The following is a 22,311-nucleotide window of genomic DNA, read 5'->3' on the forward strand; positions in this document are numbered from 1 at the left end:
GGACAAGTGGGTGAACCGCCTTCCCCTATTTTACAACCCTGGGCTCAACTTTACTGTTGATGAGCAACTTATGCCATTTAGGGGCTGCTGCCCCTTCAGGCAGTACATACCGTCTAAACCTGCAAAATATGGAATCGAGATCTGGGCTGCCTGTGATGCTGCTTCATCATATGCATGGAACTTGCAAGTGTAGATGTGGAAGCCAGATGGAGGAGACCCTGAGAAGAACCAAGGCATGCGGGTTGTCCTGGACATGACACAGGGACTCTGTGGCCACAACATCACATGCAAAAACTTTTTTACTTTGCACAAGCTGGGACAGGAGCTCCTCAAGAGGAAGCTGACGATGGTAGGAACGGTACAAAAAACAAGCCAGAGCTCCCACCTCAGCTGTTGAATACATGGAACAAGCCTATTAATTCCTCTAAGTTTGTGTTCACGGCCGACACTTCCCTAGTGTTCTACGTGCCAAAGAAAGGAAAAAATGTGGTACTCATGATAACACTGCATAGGGATGTGAGAATCTGTGGGCAGGAACATCAAAAACCAGAAATCATAATGGATTACAATGCCACAAAAGGAGGGGTGGACAAGTTAGACAAGCTGGTGACTGGCTACAGCTGCAAAAGAAGAACCCTACCCTGGCCACTTGTGATACTCTTCAACATCTTGGACATCTCGGTGTACAACGTGTTTGTTATCTGTATGGCGTGGAACCCAGATTAGAACAGGTGGAAGCTACAGAGGAGATGACTCTTTCTCAAGGAGCTGGGCAAGGCATTGGTTAGACCTCAAATCCAGAGGAGGCAAGTTATCCCAAGGACCCCAGCTTCTGCAGCCATCGCGAGGAGTGTTGTGTTTGTGACTATTCATTAATGTGACGACTTGTATTATCAAATCAATTCTCTGTGTAATTATTACGTGATTAAACTAATCATGTGACTTTAATTAACTAGGAAGTCGGGGCACCACGAAAAAACGTTGTTTATAGAGTGCCAATTTCAGATATTTTCATATCTTATCGATTAGTCATTCTCATTAATGTATTATTACCTCATCAGTCTCATATCTGAATGTCGCAAACCCTTGGATATCTGCACGAACCCTAGCATAAATTATGAATCAGTGATATACAAATTGGCTTAAATATTTATTTACTAACTAACTAATCAAATCACAGAAATACATGAAAACACACACAATTAGTTCATGCATGGGGTATTACATAATACAAAGAAAAAGTCCCTAGCGGATAAAACTGATATGACGGCTTGGTATACAAAGGAAAGGTGGTGTGGACCGCTCAAGAGCGGGAAACTCATAGCAGATAACTACACTCATAGAAGTTGCTAATAGCTTACATGAACGACCGCTCATTTGAAATGAAATTGCTATTTACAAATTTACGAGTATATGTCTTGTTGTCTCTCTCTCTGGTCGCCGGTCCATCTGCTGGAGAGTCAATCGACAGAAAGTCTCTGGTTGTGTTCATTATGGATACGTCAGGCGTACCCATGGTTGTCGCATAGAATAGATATTTCGGCGGTTGTCTGTATTCTTGTCCCAGGCTTCGTACATTTCCGGTTGCAGACTGGTAGTTCGACGGCCTAGGATTTCTTAATTCTGTAGTGAATCGATAGTCTCAGAGTTTAACCATTTCCAGCTGTGTAGCCAATGCTCCATGTTGTACGGTCTTGTCCTTTGGTAGAGCTGTAGTGCCAACAATTTCAACATGTAGCGTTAGCTGCATGTTTTCTAGTCTAATGATCTATAGAATTGTAGCCATTCCAACGTGGGGACTCCATCCCGGTGTTCTCTGACTTAATGTACATTTTGTAGGAAGTGGTTTTATACTATGTGGAAAAAGGGGCGATTCCATGACACCTGATGTAATGTCTGGCCTCACGGGGGCATGACCACTGACTAGTTAAAACTTTAAATCTTAACAAGGATCTCGTTCAGAAAGCCAACATCACATTACATCTTCTCACAAATAGTTTCATATTTACTCATTCATTTTATCCAATATCTAGATGTAAATCTGATAATTGAAAAGTGTACACAAACAGAGATACAGTAATGTGGGTTTCCTGTCCTTCATGAGATCACCAAATGAAACACACTCGTGACTGTACCTTAAGTGTCCATGGACCACTCCCACATTCTCAAAAATAGAAATATTGTTTAATTATTCAAACTTTTGATGCCCAAGGGTCTCTCTGTGTTCCACAGTTCACATTCCTATCTCGAACACTACAGAGCATAGAGGCAGCATATTTTATGATTGACCATAAAACAGCCGACTTCCCGCTCTCCCCCTCTATGAGAGAGAGCACACTGTAGAGCGGACCCACTCTTACCTGATCCTTCAGATCGTCACAGGAGAGTTATGACAGAAGGAAGGATTCCGCCCGACCCACAGAACCAACAACTCCAATACCAGAAGTTAGTGTGAGGGATGTTGTTGCCTGTGTGTTTGTCTGATTCTTTTACCTTGGCCTGCTGTGGCTATATATGTGAGTGAGTGAGATGTTAGTAATATTCCTGAACTAAATTATTTCATCATTCTAGATTGCAGCCGGTAGCAACAAGAAGAAGCGCTGCGATGTATGTGGACCCAAGAAGGACAGAAAGACACAGTACCATCAAGTGCAATAAATACATTTGCCACACACACAGAGTAAAATTGTTTCCCATATGTGGTGTGTAGACCGGCCTTAATTTGTGTTCAATGGGGCTCATTTATCATTTTCATAAAATACTGTGTGTAAAATTAGTCCTTCCAATTTGTTCAATACAAAGCAATAAACATCAATGGTGGAGAGAAAACCTTGTTTCATTTATATTTGTTCAAGATAAACATGATTTATTCCACCCATGTCTTGATTATAATTTTACATTTACATTTACATTTTAGTCATTTAGCAGACGCTCTTATCCAGAGCGACTTACAGTAGTGAATGCATACATTTCATTTAAAAAAAAAATCCGTACTTCCGTATTTTATTTAAAAAAAAATATTATTTAAAAAAATGTATAGCACTTTTGTTGATAAATGTGATCCAGCAGAGGTAAATGGCAAATATCAACCATGTATGCTGTCTGTATTGCTTGTAATTGATATGTCAACATCTAACTATTAAGTGTTTTAAAATAAATTGTTATATCTGTATTGTTTTAAAAACCCAATAATTTTGTGGGTCCATCAGACCCGTGAACATTGGGTGAATAACAAAAACATAAACACCACACAAGGGTACTTTACACCACTGCCAATTAGTGGAAATAATATCAGAATTGTGCTGCCTGTCTAAACGCTGACATTAATGTGACTTGTGCATCTAAATCTGAGGCCATGTCTACGCTTGACAGTTCATGCAGCCTTTGTATTCTGATCATTGAGTTCTGATCACGGAATTCCGAACACGTCATGCGTCTACACCTACATTGAAATGTGTCTACCATGTCCATGTTGTGTCTGGATTCCCTTTTCCCGCGCTATATTGAAATGTCTGTATGCATTCTGCAAATGGTGGAACAGGCTAAATCTGATAATAACACAACAACTTGATAGCAGTAGCCAACTACTGTAGCTAACTAGCCAACTAACCTCTGACAAGCCAGCTAGCTAGCAAAGCTGAAGGGATTGCAAACAGGATAGCATAACTCTTGCCAAACAATAAATTGTTTTCCTAGTAATGCTGGCTAGCATTTATGAAGCCAGAAAACACTTTAATTAAAAAAGATGCCTCTCGCTCCCAAAACACCTTTTTCTGGAGACAGTGCTGATGTGCTGATGACATCGCCCACTGTATGCACTTTTGGTTGCCTGATTGCATCCAGACTGAGGAGAAATCCATACAGATCTGAATACAATCTGATCACAGTGCTACTTTTGTGCATCTAGACCATAGCCGTGGGAAGTAGGGGTGCTGAAGGTGCTGCAGCACCCCCTGAAAAATCATTAAAAAATCTATTCTAAATTAAAAAAATGTAGAAAAAATTATAATAACAAAAGTAGTGCACTGGGCCTTAACTAGTCTTGATTTCCTCGATCAAAGTTTGTACTGACAGATTACAGGGCTCTCTAACCCTGTTCCTGGAGCGCTTAGGGTTGGAATAAAAACCTACAGGATGGTAGATCTCCAGGAACAGGGTTGGAGAGCCCTGTTATAAATATGCATAAAATGCAACCTCCAATTGCAACGTCTGCCTATGCCCACACGTATTATGTCAAGGAAATTGTATATTTTTTATTCCCTCAAACACCAAGTTAGGCATGCCTAATTCCAAAATAGGCCATCATCACTGTCAATCTGAATGATAAATATTCACGTTTTACCAGTGAAACTGCATCTGCATGCCAATCATTTGATTGACCTCAATCAGTTTCATGGGAATAGCCTATATATTTTGATCTTCTTGAACTACTGTTTCGTGAGCAAATTAGTGCAGAGGATGTTAACAAATTAGTAGCCTTTCTTGTATTTTGTTTAAATCAAAGCATATATCCTGCCTGGTGGCTCTGATGAGTTTTGATGCATAAGATTTATTTTTGACTATTTAGCTTCAACTAACCATCATAAAATCTCATTAGAAATGAGGAGGTGTTTTTGGTGAAACAGTAACATTAGCCTATATGCATACTATGCTATACTAATTTGATTTTGTTATGTAAAATGCAAATTCATTGTTATGTGATCTTCGAGACATTGATTCAGCTTTGATCTTACTTTACTAAACGAGCACCGTTGTGAGAAGTGATAACCTTCTATTTGTAATAATAATAAAGGATGAGTAGTGTTATAGTAAATGATTGGAGTGACCTTCATGGTTCTGAAAGGACAGCGCTAAATAAACTTTGATTTGATCAGCTTGAACACATGGTTACAATACACCCTATTACAGAATAAAAGAAAACAGAGGGGTGAACTATCAATTTATATAATTTATTTGCATAGATTTAATCAATAAATCATTTGACCAAGTAGTGAACATAAATCATTAATACGTAGAATTGCAGGAAATTAGTTTTAAAACAGCCATAAAATAAAGCTTTTGGTGTAGTGTATTCATGCATCTAATTAAACTATCATCTAAATGCATTATTACCTTCATATTTTGATAGCAGAAGTCACATGTAAGTGTCAAGTGTAGACACAGCGTCAGTGGTCTAGACCTGTCTTTTTAATGCGACCAAGGTATTCTGAGCAGAAGTTGCACAAATGTAGATGCGGCCTCCTTTGAGTCAAGCACACTACGAAGCAATTGAATAGTAAATCCGGACAGGTTTGTTCAGAATATTGTACCTGCGGGGAACCAGTGGGACAGGTAGCCTAGGTCTCACAGGTAACAAAAAGCATGCTGTACAACTAACCACGTTATATTCACGGGTTGCACTTCTACGAGGTGAGATAGAGATGTGTCACACGACCGTGCAAAACCATCATGCTACCTTTATTAGTTGCAGCTGGTGTAGTTGCATTGTACATTCTCTATGTTGAAACTATTTTCAAAAGCTCCAAATGTAAAGCAAATGCAGCGATGGCAGGGAAGACTGTAATAATAACAGGTAAGTTAGAAAATATTTTGTCCTTTAAAAATGTTTGACTGCTTTGAAGGCCTTTATTCCCAGAGACTGAACCGAATGTCAGTCTTGCCATGACATTGTCATTGTGAGAGCTCAATATCTAATCATCAGTGGCGATTTTATGCTTATTTATTTATTTTTATTTCACCTTTATTTAACCAGGTAGGCTAGTTGAGAACAAGTTCTCATTTGCAACTGCGACCTGGCCAAGATAAAGCATAGCAGTTAGACACATACAACACAGAGTTACACATGGAATGAACAAAACATACAGTCAATAATACAGTACAAAAAAAGAAAACAAAAAGTCTATATACAGTGAGTGCAAATTAGGTAAAATAAGGGAATTAAGGCAATAAATAGGCCATGGAGGCAAAGTAATTACAATATGTCAGTTAAACACTGGAATGGTAGATGTGCAAAAGATGGATGTGCAAGTAGAGACACTGGGGTGCAAAAGGAGCAGAATAAATAAATAAATACAGTATGGGGATGAGGTAGATAGATGGGCTGTATACAGATGGGCTATGAACAGGTGCAGTGATCTGTGAGCTGCTCTGACAGCTGGTGCTTAAAGCTAGTGAGGGAGATGGGAATCTCCAGCTTCAGAGATTTTTGCAGTTCATTCCAGTCATTGGCAGCAGAGAACTGGAAGGAAAGGCGACCAAAGGAGGAATTGGCTTTGGGGGTGACCAGTGAGATATACCTGTTGGAGCGCGTGCTACGATTGGGTGCTGCTATGGTGACCAGCGAGCTGAGATAAGGCGGGGCTTAACCTAGCAGAGACTTGTAGATAACCTGTAGCCAGTGGGTTTGGCGACGAGTATGAAGTGAGGGCCAGCCAACGAGAGCGTATAGGTCGCAATGGTGGGTAGTGTATGGATGTAAATCTTGGTGGGGCAAACCCCACCAGGCCTAATCCCCGACCTCACTAATGCTCTTGTAGCAGAATGGAAGCAAGTCCCCGCAGAAATGTTCCAACATCTAGTGGAAAACCTTCCCTGAAGAGTGGAGGCTGTTATTAAAGCAAAGCGGGGACCAACTCCATATTAATGCCCATGATTTTGGAATGAGATGAGCAGGTGTCCTCCTACTTTTGTCCATGTAGTGTATCATTAAGTCCAAAAATGAATGTAGCAACTGCTGATTGCCCCTTTAATCAAATAACCCATTAACATTTTTAAATTGCGCCAGGTAGCCTACCTGTTAAGAGCGTTTGATTCAGCAACCAAAAGGCTGCTGAATCAAATCCCTGAGACAACTATAAGTAAAAAATCATTGTGCCCTTGAGCAAGGCACTTAACCCTAATTGCCCCTGTAAGTCCCTCTGGATAAGAGCGTCTGCTAAATGTAAAAATGTGGTGTCATCTTTGTTGAGGTGTCATACAGCCTTTAGTAGGCGATGCTACTGTACCTCAGGGCTTGAATCAAGTTTCAATCAGGTTTGCACTTATGGAACTGTCCATGTCTTGTTCATTCTATAGGTGTGAACACTGGCATTGGAAAAGCCACCGCTATGGAGCTTGCCAGGAGGGTTGCAAGAGTAATCCTGGCATGCCACATCCAAAAGAAAGCTGAACTTGCTATAAGTGATATAAAAAGGGTGTGAGAATCTGATGAAAATCAATTATTCCAAATTTGTTTTCGAATATTCATTAGTGAGATGTACCATTAGAAAAAAATGGTATGCCTGTAAATATAGGCCTAGCAAATGTTATTTGTATTTCAGAAGACGGTCAACACTGATGTGGTGTACATACAGTTAGACCTGGGGAGCCTCCAGGCAGTGCATTCTTTCACTGAGACCTTCTTGAAGACAGAGGCTCGACGCGATCTGCTCATTAACAGTGGTCATATTGTAATAAAAAGAAGACATGAGTGGACTGTATTGCACCATCTCTGATTACTCTTCAGGTCTGGTGGCGGATGGGCACACTGCTGATGGCTTTGCTATTGAGTTTGGGGTCAACCACCTCAGCCACTTCCTGCTGATCTGTCTTTTGCTGGACCACCTGAAGGAGTGCACTGAGGGCCATGTAGTCACACTGGGCTCCATGACATATTGCTGGGGAAACATTGACTTTGATGCCCTTGTCACTAATGAACACCTGGGCACCGGGAGGTACAGCTGGCAGTTCTTCCACTCTTACTGCTAAAGCAAACTGTGCAATGTTCTCTTGAACCACGAGCTGGCCAAGAGGCTGAAGGGGACCAATGTCACTTGCTACGGTGTTCACCCAGGTTGGTAATTTCCTTCAAAATGATTAAATGGTATGTCTGTCACAATGAACAACAATGAGTCCCTCCCATACTACCTCGCCTCACCTCTAAATTAGAAATGTAGTAACTAGAAAACTCACTCTCAAGGCTGGTTTCCATTAGAGGTTCCACGGGTCTCCTTTGAGTTAGGGAAGACTGCTTTCAGTTACTATGCCCCTCAGTCCTGGAATGGCCTATAGGTCACTCTAAGACTTGATTATTTGGTCCCAAAAGGTGAATTTAATAAAAAATGTAACCAATGGAAACTGCACTTCTTTTTATTGATTGTACATATTAGTTTCTACTGCCCTTCTGAATGTAACATAATTTATTTGAAATGTTGTAACTGTAATTTTGTAGTGATAATGCTTGAATTGTTGCTCACATTGTTTGAACTGTTGTTCTCAGGGCACCTTTGGAAATGAGACCCTGGTCTCAATAGGTTCCCCTGGTTAAATTAAAGTTCATAAATACACTCTACAAGTCATGGGTTACAGGCTAAGGGTGTGCATTTTCCTGTGTTGGGTAGTTATCAGTTCAACTGTGTTCTTTCCATTAACTCACATCTCTATTATGTTTGGCCCCTGTAGGAGTAGTGAAAACGGAGCTACCCCGAAACTGCAGCTTGTGGCAGAAATTCATCATCAAGCCAATAGCCAGACTGTTGTTCCTGGATCCAGAATCCAGTGCCCAGACTACACTCCACTGTCCCTGCCCCTGAGCGGACGTTACTTCTTCTGCTGTGCGCCGCAGAACATGGTTGCCAAAGACAAAAACTACGCTGTCGCTAAGAAGTTATGGGAAGTTAATGAAAGTGGCCTGTTTTAAGGTGGCTGAGTGGCCTGTTTTAAGGTGGCTGAGTGGCCTGTTTTAAGGTGAAGGAGACCCTTTTACACACTGCTACAAGATTCAACCACTCACTTATGGACAATTAATTTTAGCAGTTTGCCCTTCACAGAAAATGTAATACATAACATTGTATTGTTCATTTTCCTTATTTTTGTCCCCCCAGACACAGTATAAAAGGAAAGGAAAGACATTAAGTTGTGTATAAAAAAACTAAACCAAAATGTATTGCCTTTTTTTTAATTCTGTTGTATTATGGTGCCATTTCATATTTCAATTATGATTTGAGGCGTTTGGTATTGTTCAGCCAGTGCTGAGAAAGACATTAACAATAGTTGATGGTTTACAGATCTGGGGGAAAATGCACCTGGTATGACTCAATTGATTAATGTGATTAATGTGACAAGAAGAAACTGCTCATACTGCACCATTGATGTTGGTGACATTGATATCCACCTGTTTGTGGTGTGTCTTGTATTGACGATTATGAGTAAGTGTACCTAGGACAGGTCAAAGATTTATGTAGCTCTAGTAGAAATGGTTTGGTATATTATAATAAATATGATACAGGTGATTGATTTCCCTAGGCCTTACCTTATTGTCATCACTGTAATTTCAAATAGAATAGGGCTCTATCGGATATAACACAGTGACTAATTCCAGCATGTTACCTACCGCACTAGCAGTGTTGGAAGCTACTCTGAAAATATATAGTTTGCCAAGCTACCAATTATTTCACAATGGAAGAAGTTAAGCTACACTAAAGCTACCCTTAAGAAATATATATTTTACTTAACTAAAGTTTCTTAGAATTATTTTTCAATACTTTGTGAAAATACATCTGAAATGTCGTAGACTGCAAATTACAAGAACAGATCGCTGTAGTCAGATGTTAACAGAATGTGTAATTTAGTCTACTGAACACAAAGTGAGAATTAGGGAGATCTGATGCTGAAAAAGAAAGGACATTCTTGCCTATTTCACCTATTTTATTTCAGCAAAAGTAGTAGTGTGTAGTTCCAGTAGCTATATATGTGTCACGTCCTGACCAGTATAAGGGTTATTTGTTATTGTAGTTTGGTCAGGATGTGGCAGAGGGTATTTTGTTTATGTGGTTCGGGGTGGTGATTTATTTAGTAGGGTGTTGGTTTAGTTAGTTCCGGGTTTTTGGGGTTATGTTCTATGTTTGTATTTCTATGTGGTCTCTAGTCTTTTGTATTTCTATGTCTAGTTTATTGGGGTTGGACTCTCAATTGGAGGCAGGTGTTTTCTAGTTGCCTCTGATTGAGAGTCCTATATATGGGTATGTGTTTGGTTTAGTGTTTGTGGGAGATTGTTCTTGGATTGCTGTGTTGCCTTCAAGACTGTTATTTTGTCGGTCATCATTTTGTTATTTTTGTATACTTGTTTGTTTTTTTTCCTTCTTTTCCCGTCAATAAAGAAGATGAGTATACATGTCCCTGCTGCGTTTTGGTCCTCTCCTTACGACAACCGTGACACTATGCCACTACATGGCAAAAAAAGTAATTAACAACTGAAATCACTACTAATATTTGAATTTAGTTAAACAAGTTACTGCAAAATGTAATTCAATTACTAGTTCAATCAAATTCAATCAAATGTAAAGCCCTTCTTACATCAGCTGATGTCACAAAGTGCTGTACAGAAACCCAGCCTAAAACCCCAAACAGCAAGCAATGCAGGTGTAGAAGCACGGTGGCTAGGAAAAACTCCCTAGAAAGGCCAGAACCTAGGAAGAAACAAAGAGAGGAACCAGGCTATGAGGGGTGGCCAGTCCTCTTCTGGCTGTGCCAGGTGGAGATTATAACAGAACATGGCCAAGATGTTCAAATGTTCATAGATGACCAGCAGGGTCAAATAATAATAATCACAGTGGTTGTAAGGGTGCAACAGGTCAGCACCTCAGGAGTAAATGTCAGTTGGCTTTTCATAGCCGATCATTTAGAGTATCTCTACTGCTCCTGCTGTCTCTAGAGAGTTTAAAATGGCAGGTCTGGGACAGGTAGCACATCCGGTGAACAGGTCAGGGTTCCATAGCCGCAGGCAGAACAATTGAAACTGGAGCAGCAACACAACCAGGTGGACTGGGGACAGCAAGGAGACATCAGGCCAGGTAGTCCTGAGGCAAGGTCCTAGGGCTCAGGTCCTCCGAGAGAGAAAGAAAGAAAATTAGAGAGAGCTAGTTGAATTACATGTAGTTCACTTCTCTCCGACAATGCACACTAGTGAATGTAATGTGCATTTGCATGTAGTGTAATTAGACTGCATACTCGAACATATTAGCTACCTTGTATACAGTGCATTTGGAAAGTATTCAGAACCCTTGACTTTTTCCACATTTTGTGACTTTATAGCCTTATTCTAAAATGGATTCAATATTGTTTTTCCTCATCAATTTACACACAGTACCCCATAATGGCAAAGCGAAAACAGGTTTTTAGAAATGTTAGCAAATTTATTACAAATAAAAAACATACTGTTTACCTAATGATTCAGACCCTTTGCTATGAGACTCGAAATTGAGCTCATATGCATCCCGTTTCCATTTATCATCCTTGAGATGTTTCTACATCTTAATTGGAGTCCACCTGTGGTTAAATCAATTGATTGGACATGATTTGGAAAGGTACACACCTGTCTATATAAGATCCGTAAGGTCTGTCTATATAAGGACTTGTCCGTGGAGCTCCGAGTCAGGATTGTGTAGAGGCACAGATCTGGAGAAGGGTACCAAAACATTTCTGCAGCATTGAAGGTCCCCAAGAACACAGTGGCCTCCATCATTCTTAAATGGAAGTAGTTTGGAACCACCAAAACTCTTACTAGAGATTGCCGCCCGGCCAAACTGAGAAATCGGGGGAGTAGGGCCTTGGTTAGGGAGGTGACCAAGACCCCGATGGTCACTCTGACAGAGCTCCAGAGTTTCTCTGTGGAGATGGGAGCACCTTCCAGAAGGACAACCATCTCTGCAGCACTCCACCAATCAAGCCGTTATGGTAGAATGGCCAGACGGAAGCCACTCCTCAGTAAATGGTCTGATTAAACCAAGATTGAACTCTTTGGCCTGAATGTCAAGTGTCGTGTCTGGAGGAAACCGGACTCCATCCCTACGGTGAAACATGGTGGTGGTGGCAGCATAATGCTGTGGGGATGTTTTTAAGCGGCAGGGACTAGGAGACTAATCAGGATCGAGGGAAAGATGAAACGGAGCAAAGTACAGAGAGATCCTTGATCAAAACCTGCTCCAGAGCACTCAGGACCTCAGACTGGGGCGAAGGTTCACCTTCCAACATGACAACGACCCTAAGCACACAGCCAAGACAACGCAGGAGTGGCTTCAGGACAAGTCTCTGAATGTCCTTAAGTGGCCCAGCCAGAGCCCGGACTTGAACCTGATCGAACATCTCTGGAAAGACCTGAAAATAGCTGTGCAGCGACACTCCCCATCCAACCTGGCAGAGCTTGATAGGATCTGCAGTAAATAATGGGAGAAACTCCCCAAATACAGGTGTGCCAAATTTGTTTACATCCCTGTTAGTGAGCATTTGTCCTTTGCCAAGATACGCCACACCTGTCAGGTGAATGGATTATCAAGAAGCTGATTAAATATGATCATTACACAGGTGCACCTTGTGCTGGGAACAATAAAATGCCACACTAAAATGTGGAGTTTAGTGACACAACACAATGCCACAGATGTCTCATGTTTTGAGGGAGCGGGCAGTTGGCATGCTGACTGCAGGAAAGTCCACCAGAGCTGTTGCCAGAGAATTTTGAATTTTTAGGCCTGTGGGAGTCCTAGAGCAGAGCAACCGACATGTTTGTGAGAGTCTCACCTTTCCACAGAAAAGTGTGTACCCCGAACTGTTTGGATGCTACTGACAGAAGTTGGCAGATTGGCTGTACCAATTACAGACGAGTCCCAAGACGCTTGTGGGAGGTCATAGAGCAAAACAGAGAACACCATTGTGTTCTTCTTTCCGTAGAGGGGTCATAAACTTTACAGGCAATTTTGTGAGAAGACTGATTTTCGGGATGTGTCATGGTCTTACAAAAATCGTTCTAGCTCTGTCACCTTTCACCATAGATGCGGAAGTGTGACATCGGAAGATTCTGGGGATTAAGACTCATCCAATGCAAAAAAAAACATATCTCTAGTTTAAATTGATGTATTTTTATGGGGATTTTTTGTATTATACTAATTAGATTTCCAGGGTGGGGCGAGGAAATCGACTCTCGGGGATTTTAAAACAGTCATCTCGGTTTTCATTTGAAGCATATTTTATACATCACTTGTTTGTTCCATTTGCGAAGACATTGGCAACTTTTTCTTTCTAATCAACTTTGTTCTGAAGTTATCAGTGGAAACAGAGAGACAGGTAAACTATGTGATTCAATGATCTTCTGTGTATAAAGTGACACGGGACGGCAAAAAAAAGCATCCAATGATGCACTTAACTGTTCTATGAGTGGTCTGGGGCAGCCATCAGACCTGCCTAGTTAAATACATTTTTTTATAAAAAAAAATATTAAATAAATAGCGTTTAAGTGCGAAGTTAATAACGATGGTTTGGTGAAACAGCTCTGAGATTTAATGATGCTCCTACGAAGGTTCTAATTATGAATTTTGCCTTAAGAAGCTTTTGGTAAACTGGGCCCTGAACTTTTGCCTAGTCTCGCGGGTGCTCTCATAACTTAAAAACTACTCAACAATGTGGTTGCACCTGCTGCAACAGCTAGGGCCTGCCTTTGTCTGTGTGAATGGGTGAGCTGGGATCTTGTTAGATATTTTCACTCTCAATCATTAGATTGAAAGGTAAAATAAGATTATTCTGTGAGGCACACTTACCCCAAAGTATAATAATACAACTGAAAAAAACAAAAATGTTAAAGTCTTATCTGTTTCGTGAGATAACGTGTGGACATGCAATATCATCGATGAACGTTAGAGGGTAGTGTTGATTATCGTACTAGGTATGTTCACCCTCTGAAGGATGAAGAAAATATATAGTTTACTTCCTGGAGGAGGCGGAGTCTTGAAATCACACTGGATAGCACCTGGAGTAGATGTTGAATGATATTGGTCTGGATTTTTAGAAAAGCATAAACTTAAACGAGTTAGCGTAATATGTAGTTTTAATTCAGGCATTATTATATGTTAAAGTTTTGTTTTTACGACGTGGTGTCCAGTCTGCATACGTTTTAACAAGTTGACTAGCTAGGTTAGCTAGCTTGCCATGCTTTCCGAAGGACATCTGCGTGACTGATGGTGGTAGGCGCTCGTTTATTTAAAGTTGACCATCCAGTCACAGTAGCTATAGAGCCATTTATGTATTTTCATCTTAAGAACATGGGGACTTGGAATTTGGCGTGTCAGTGTTCCAGGATGTTCGTCAACAGTAGACTGTTGAATTTGGTATCAGAGTCAGACATGAGAGTGGGTTGTCACTTTGCGTCCTACCATTGCGCTAGTGCTCTCCTCTGGCCTAAGGACAGCAGAGCCAAACCAGCAGAGAGGTGGCGACGCAGTGCTATAACCAGCCCTGGAATGCGACACAGGCCTGCTGTGTCTGAAGTAGGAAACTACAAAGCCGAAGGTCAGTCTGAAGACATAAAGGATGACCCAGAGACTCCAGCCTCCAGAAATGTCTGGAGGAGAGAGACTTCAGTATCCCAGGAGAGGAAGCCCAATGCAGACAGCAGAGTATCATCTGAGTTCCAGAGAGGTGCCCCAATCCAACGGGAGAGGAAAACAAATACAGACAGCAGAATGTCATCTGAGCTCCGGAAGCTCAGCCTGGATGACTTTCCAGAGGAGGACTCCAGAGAAAGACTGTCCAAAGAAGAACACAGGAATTATGAGACATTGTTTGGTGTGTCTCCCTGTCTCCTGGCTCTCACCCAGGGCAGAAGGAATGCACACAGGTTGTTTGTGAAGGAGGGTGAGGCCTCTCGTAGGGCCTCCGTACGACAGGTGTGTGAGGAGGCCCATAGACAGGGTGTGCCGATCCAGAGGGTTAGTAAGAATGACCTGAACAAGATGTGCTCAGGAGGGGTTCACCAGGGCTTATGCCTACAGGCCAGTTGTTTGGGTTTCCTCACAGATGACAAGACCTCCAAGCCCCCCAGGGACAGCAGTCACATCCCCCTCTGGCTAGTCCTAGATGGAGTGCAGGACCCAATGAACCTTGGTGCCATCCTGCGTTCTGCATATTTTCTTGGGGTGGACAGAGTTGCTAGCAGTCTTCGTAACAGGTAGCCAAACCTAATATTCAAGATCTAACTTTGTTTTGTAAGACTAAGAAATAATTTATCGAGTTTGTGGCTGTAATATGTGTTTTCTCTTTGCTTCTAGCTGTCCATTGACACCAGTTGTGAGTAAGGCCAGCTCGGGTGTAATGGAGGTCATGAGAGTGTATGGCTATGACAGCCTCACAGATATGCTCAAGGTACTGTACCTGTCCTAATGCATTTTAGCCTGGCCATGCACTGGTCAGCATACTTTCAGAATATCACTATTTGGCTTGAGTATTTTCTGAATGTGTTTTTACTTTTGTCTTTACTGTTAGCTCTTTTGACCTATAGGTAACTGCCAAAACAAAGGAAACACTTGAGTAAATGAGGGATGAAAAGTACAGTGGCTTCAGAAAGTATTCACACCCCTTGATTTTTCCACATTTTGTTGTCACAGCCTGAATTTAAAATGGATTTAATTTAGCATGTTTTATGTCACTGGCCTACACACAATACCCCATAATGTCAAAGTGGAATTATGTTATTTAACCCCTTTTGTTCTGGCAAGTCTAAATTAGTTCAGAAGTAAGAATGTTCTTAACAAATCACATATGTTGCGTGGAAGGTCCCTGAGTTGGGCAGTTTGGATGGTGTATCAATACACCCAGTCCCTACAAATATACAGGTGTCCTTCCTAACTCAGTTGCTGGAGAGGAAGGAAACCACTCAGAGACTTCACAATGGTGACTTTAAAACAGAGTTTAATGGCTGTGATAGGAGAACTTTGTACTTACTCCACAAGTTACTCCATTATACTAACCTAATTGACTGAGTGAAAAGAAGGAAGCCTGTACAGAATATGCCTCCTGTTTGCAACAAGGCAGTAAAGTAATACTGCTAAAACTGTGAATGTGGCTGAGTTACAGTTTTTACTTAAATATGCTTAAAAATCTATGGCAAGACTTGAAAATGGTTGTCTATCAATGATCAACAACCAATTTGACAGAGCTTGAATAATTTTATAAGAATCATGGACAAATATTGTACAATCCATGGGTCCAAAGCTCTTAGACTTACCCAGAAAGACTTGCAGCTGTAAGCGCTGCCAAAGGTGATTCTAACATGTATTGACTCAAGGGTGTGAATACTTATGTAAATGAGATCTCTGTATTTAATTTAATACATTTTTAAAAACATGTTTTCACTTTGTCATTATGGGGTATTGTGTGTAGATGGGTGAGGAAAAAACAAAAATGTAACCCATTTTGAATTCAGGCTGTACACAACAAAATGTGGAATAAGTCAAGGGGTATGAATACTTTCTGAAGGCACTATATATTGAAAGCAGATGTGATTCCTAAGTTAAACAATTAACAGGGTCATGTATAAAAATGTCCAGTTGCCCATTATTTTGGCTACTGTGGCTCGAAGAGATCTGTGACTTTGAAAGAGGGGTCTCAATGGAGCATAGGGGGGTTTAAAGGGTGTGTGTGTCACCAGAACTCAACCCAATTGAACATTTATGGGAGATTCTGGCGCGGTGCCGAGGAAAACACTTTCTATCAACAAAACACCAGATTATAATTTCTCGTGGTTGAATGGTGTTGCATCCCTCCAATAGAGTTTCAGACGCTTGTAGAATCTATGTCAAGGCCCATTGATACTGTTCTGGAGGCTATTGGTGGCCTAACGCTCTATTGAGACACTATGTTGGTGTTTCCTTTATTTTAGAAGTTACCTGTAAACATCAACTGTTAGGGGGTTGTTGCTGTTTGATAGTCCTCACTAGCTGATGACCAGGGTCTGTTCTGTGCAGGTGAAATTGGCACAAGGCTGGCAGGTTATTGGCACAGTGGGAGCTGAAGCAGAGAACGCCCATGTTCCTGTCATGAAATGTTCCAAATTCCAGATGACCAAACCTACGCTTCTGCTGATGGGTAAGTTTTTCCTGTGCGTGTCCGTGGACCATGCGTGTGAGTTTTATTTGCTTTCGCTTTCCTAACTCCACCCTGGTGTGTCCTCATTCAGGTGGTGAAGGGGAAGGTTTGTCCCGGGAGCTGCGTCTGCAGTGTGAGGTCATGCTCACCATCATACCCCGCAGAGATCTGCACCCTGGGGTCGAGTCCCTCAATGTCTCTGTGGCTACAGGTAAAGTCCACCACTAGACTATCTGCATTCATTGTCTCTGAAAAAGAAAAGAGATGGAATACTTTATCTATGCTCTCATTCAGTGTGATTTAACCATCCCCTTTCTTCCCCTCCTCCCTTCTGTTCTCCAGGCATCCTGCTGCACTCTCTGTTGTCGTCCCGTAGAGGTGGCCATTGATGCCCGACTAAACTACACAACTCAATGTGTTTACTTTGGAAGCCCTCGCTGGGCTTAATGACTGGATTTACTTCATCAATTGGCATTCAGGATGTCTGAGAGGCCTGGATGGCTGATTGATTGTGCTGAGGCAGCTGATGTGCCCTGGCTGTGCTGCTCTGCACTGCTTTGGACCGTCATGCTAGCTACTTTTCTGAATGTAAACATAGTATGAAGTAATGAAAATAAATAAAACCTTGTCTACTCAAAGTTATTGCATTCTTTGCAACTTTCTAATGTTAGCCGCTTGGGTTTTTAAGACTTTTGCACATGTGAATGTTGAATCCATAAAAATATAAATGTTTATGAGAATGTGGTGCCTGACGAAAGAGCTGCTGTTGTCAGAATGGGTCAGTGGCTTCGGTTCAGCTAAATTGATTGCAAATGCTGGTTTTGAATAGAAAGGGAGGGAGGGGAATGGCCACAGGCTCTGGGCTATTGCTTCTGGTCAGGGGCTGTTTAAAATTGATCATGGGAACAAGCGGCTGCTATTGATAGGCCACATTTGTCCTTTTATCACTGTCAGAATTTAACCACGGGGCTCATTTATAATTAATGTGCACACATGAATTTGTGTGTGTGTGTGTATAGTTTGAACATTATCACAAATCTTCAGGATTCATCAGAAGTTTAATTGTTAGGACTTGTTCTTTATTGAGCATATATTTAACAATTGCCTCAGACCATACATATGCTTATGAATTAGATTTAACAGATTTACATATCTGTTTTTGTTACAATCTGAACCTATCATTAAAAGGATTGCATGCTTCCATTGAAAACATGTTTTTGTGGGAATGTAATTATCTCTACAGTGTAAATACTCTCCTACAACTCAGAACAGTGCAGTGGTAGCTGATGAATCTTTCTATATAATTCATGAATAGCTTTATTATAACCAGACCTATTTGTTATTTCCCGGTGTGCCCCAGTGCTTGGCCATACAGTCATAGTTGAGGAGGGGCTGTGAATTGGCCTGAGGTACTTGGTTATTTATAAAAAAATATATATGAACGCAACATGTGAAGTGTTGGTTTCATGAGCTGAAATAAAAGATCCCAGAAACATTTCATATGTACAAAAAGCTTATTTCTCTCAAATTTGGTCACATCCCTGTTAGAGAGCATTTCTAGTTTACCAAGATAATCTATCCACCTGACAGATGTGGCATATCAAGAAGTTGATTAAACAGCATGATCATTACACTGGTGTTACTTGTGCTGTGGACAATAAAATCCCGCTCTAAAACGTGCAGTTTTGTTACAGCACAGTGCCACAGATGTCTCAAGTTTTGAGGGAGAGTTCAATTGGCATGCTGGCTGCAGGAATGTCCACCAGAGCTGTTGCCAGAGAATTTAATGTTCAGTTCTCTACCATAATCCGCCTCAAATGTTGTTTTAGAGAAATTGGAAGTACGTCCAACCAGCCTCACAACTGCAGACCACGTGTAACCATGCCAGCCCAGGACCTCCCCATCTGGCTTCTTCAGCTGTGGGATTGTTTGAGACCAGCCCTCTGGACAGCTGATGAAACAGGAGTATTTCTGTTTGTAATAAATACCTTTTGTGGGGAATAACATATTCTGATTGGCTGGGCCTGGCTCCCAAGAGGTTGGGCCTATGCCCTACCAGGCCTACCCATGGCTGCACCCCTGCCCAGTCGTGAAATCGCTAAATTAGGGTCTAATGAATTAATTTTAATTTACTGATTTCCTTATAAGAACTGTAACTCAGTACAATATGTGAAATTGTTGCATGTTGCGTTTATATTTTTGTTCAGTATAATTATGGAAAACAGGAGGCATTGTCTCTCTTAGCCCTACAGTTTTGATAAGCTCTGCACACTCGTCAACATGCACACAGTGAATTGGTGTTGATTGCTTTTGGCATGTTCAATAGTTATCGATCAAGTGGAAGCAGAGTCCTCTAGCTGACTGCTCGCCGGGAGCTGACACTATTCTTAGGGTAAGTCAAATGTCTAAGAGACATCTGGAGGTGGATTTCACAGGGCTATTGCTCTACTAGTGTTTGCTGCTAGAGCATTGAAATAGTATAAAGTGGTAGCTAATCCACATGCAAATGAAAGTAAACTGTTAACATAACATTTTGTTTGGGTGTAAAGGGAAATGTCATTGGCTGCTGCTATTCCCTCTACTGTGAGTTCTATACTTTCTGTTTCCGGGAAGGCGAGAATAGCTTCCCATGCCATTCCATCTCCCGACTAAGTTTTATGGGGTTTTTTGGCGCTGATCGTAACTTTTTTTGTATGTAATGTTTCCGCTATCGTTTCCTATGACCGGAAATAGCTTTTGAACATCAGAACAGCGATAACCAACCTCGATTTGGATGAAGAGTTCTACTTCAATGACCTGGCCGCGCAGGACATACTGCTCTCCCGGGACCAGGCCCAAATCCCAGACACTTGAAAACCTCACAAAATGTAGTTATATGCATAAACTGTCCTGAAATGTTTTGAATGGGAAGCATGTGGACGCCTTTAATTAAACCTTCCACAAGCTTCGGTCCGGCGGGTGTCTGAAGACAAACTCAGCTAGGCGAACCGAACGACTGTGCTCGCATACTCCCTGAAAAGACTCCCTTTACTTAGATTTGTCTGTATTAGGTAGTTGTTGTGGAATTGTTAGATTAATTGTTAGCTATTACAGCACTGTCGGAACTAGAAGTACAAGCACTTCCCTACACTCACATTAACATCTGCTAATCATGTGTATGTGACCAATACAATTTGATTTCATTTGATTTTGAAGACCTTTGCTTGAAAAATGAGAAAATAGCAAACAAAGGGAAACCCATCCACGAGCTGCCCGATGACACAAGCCTATCAGAAGAGCTAAGTGCCTTCTATGCTCACTTCGAGGCAAGCAACACTGAACCATGCGTGAGAGCACCAGCTGTTCAGGATGACTGTGTGATCACGCTCTCTGTAGCCGATGTGAGTAAGGCCTTTAAACAGGTTAACATTCACAAGGCCGCAGGGCCAGGTCAATTACCAGGACAAGTACTCAAAGCATACGCTGACCAGCTGGCAAGTGTCTTCACTGACATTTTCAACCTCTCCCTGACCCAGTCTAGCTACATATTTAAAGCAGACCACCATAGTCCCTGTGCCCATGAACGCAGCGGTAATCTTTCTAAATGACTATCGCCTTTAGCACTCAGATCTGTAGCCATGATAATCGTTGAAAGGCTGGTCATGGCTCACATCAACAACATCATCCCAGACACCATTGACACACACCAACTCGCATACTGCCCCAACAGATCCACAGATGACGTAATCTCTATTGCATTCGACACTGCCTTTTCCACTTGGAAAGAAGGAACACCTACTTGAGAATGCTGTTCATTGACTACAGCTCACTGTTCAACACCATAATGCCCTCAAAGCTCATCACCAAGCTAAGGTCCCTGGGACTGAACACCTCCCTCTGCAACTGGATCCTGGATTTCCTGACAGGCCGTGTCCAGGTGGTGAGGGTAGGCAACAACACCATCGCAATGCTAACCCTCAACATGGGGGCTCCTCAGGGGTGCGTACTTAGTCCTATTCTGTACTACCTGTTCACCCATGACTGCACAGGACACCATCATTAGGCATGGGCCGTTAGAATCTCAAAAAGTTCACCCGCTGCAACATCGAGAGCATCTTGACTGGCTGCATCACAACTTGGTATGGCAACTGCTTGGCATCTGACCGCAAGGCGCTACAGAGGGTAGTGCATACGGCACAGTGCATCACTGGGGCCAAACACCCTGCCATCCAGGACCTCTATACCAGGCGGTGTCAGAGGAAGGCACAAAAATTGGTCAAAGACTCAAACCACCCAAGCCACTGTCTGTTCTCTCTGCTACTGCACGGCAAGTGGTACCAATGCACCAAGTCTGGAACCAACAGGACCATGAACAGCTTCTACCCCCAAGCCATAAGAATTCTTAACAAGACCGCTAGATAGTTAATTAACTGGATACCCAGACTACCTACATTCACCCTTTTTCTCACTAACTCTCTTGTACTGACTCTTTGCACACATACTGGACTCTACCCACATACTCACACATACTGGACTCTACCCACATACTCACACATACTGGACTCTACCCACATACTCACACATACTGGACTCTACCCACATACTCACATACTTACACACACACACACACACACACACACACACACACACACACACACACACACACACACACACACACACACACACACACACACACACACACACACACACACACACACACACACACACACACTTACCACATACACTGCTGCTAGTCACTTTACCCCTACCTATATGTACAGTACATAGGTTTCCCAATTACCTCGTACCCCTGTACATCGACTCGGTACTGGCACTCCCTGTATATAGCCATGTTATTTTCTACTCCCCGTATATAGCCATGTTATTTTCTACTCCCTGTATATAGCCATGTTATTTTCTACTCCCCGTATATAGCCATGTTATTTTCTACTCCCTGTATATAGCCATGTTATTTTCTACTCCCTATATATAGCCAAGTTATTTTCTACTCCCTGTATATAGCCATGTTATTTTCTACTCCCTATATATAGCCATGTTATTTTTACTCATTATTTTCTCTTTATTCACTGTGTCACTATTTCTATTTCTGCATTGGTGGAAAAACACCCTTCAGTAAGCATTTCACTGTTAGTCTACACCCGTTGTCTACGAAGCATGTGATAAATACAATATGATATGATACATGGCCTTTGTGTTTTAGTTGGATGTTGATAAGGTGTTCTGAGCATAGTATGAGCTTAACATCTGGCGCAGATGCTGTATGTGTTATATTGTATAGCACACATATGATCAGGTCATTATAACAAAGACACTAATACTGTAAGGAGATCATTCGAAAGTGTTTGAACTGTCTTATATCTTAGCATGCTTTGTGCCTGTCTGCGGTCCTGTTCTGAAATGAGATGTGCATTGTCTAGGTGGGTT

At 41.7% G+C, this 22,311-nt stretch overlaps 1 protein-coding gene and 1 pseudogene across 1 annotated transcript; both read left to right on the forward strand.

Annotated features, from left to right (window-relative positions):
* The first annotated feature begins 5,448 nt into the window (after positions 1 to 5,448).
* On the forward strand, positions 5,449 to 17,525 carry LOC106568083 (retinol dehydrogenase 12-like; annotated as a pseudogene).
* mrm1 (mitochondrial rRNA methyltransferase 1 homolog (S. cerevisiae)) lies at positions 13,742 to 17,525 on the forward strand. The gene is made up of 5 exons (XM_014138093.3): positions 13,742 to 14,971; positions 15,072 to 15,165; positions 16,767 to 16,887; positions 16,979 to 17,098; positions 17,230 to 17,525. The coding sequence occupies exons 1-5, from the start codon at positions 13,983 to 13,985 to the stop codon at positions 17,274 to 17,276; spliced, it is 1,371 nt and encodes a 456-aa protein (XP_013993568.3). The 5' UTR covers positions 13,742 to 13,982; the 3' UTR covers positions 17,277 to 17,525.
* Positions 17,526 to 22,311: the final 4,786 nt, after the last annotated feature.

This window comes from Salmo salar, chromosome 13 (assembly GCF_965601325.2).
Source record: "Salmo salar chromosome 13, fSalSal1, whole genome shotgun sequence".
In the NCBI taxonomy this organism is placed as follows: Eukaryota; Metazoa; Chordata; class Actinopteri; order Salmoniformes; family Salmonidae; genus Salmo; species Salmo salar.

Bases quoted from the DNA above. Each gene is read 5' to 3' on its own strand.
- mrm1 (XM_014138093.3), top strand. From the start codon at position 13,983: ATGGTGGTAGGCGCTCGTTTATTTAAAGTTGACCATCCAGTCACAGTA. The intron at 14,972-15,071 runs GTAGCCAAACCT...CTTTGCTTCTAG, and splicing joins GCTAGCAGTCTTCGTAACAG to CTGTCCATTGACACCAGTTG. The intron at 17,099-17,229 runs GTAAAGTCCACC...TCTGTTCTCCAG, and splicing joins CAATGTCTCTGTGGCTACAG to GCATCCTGCTGCACTCTCTG.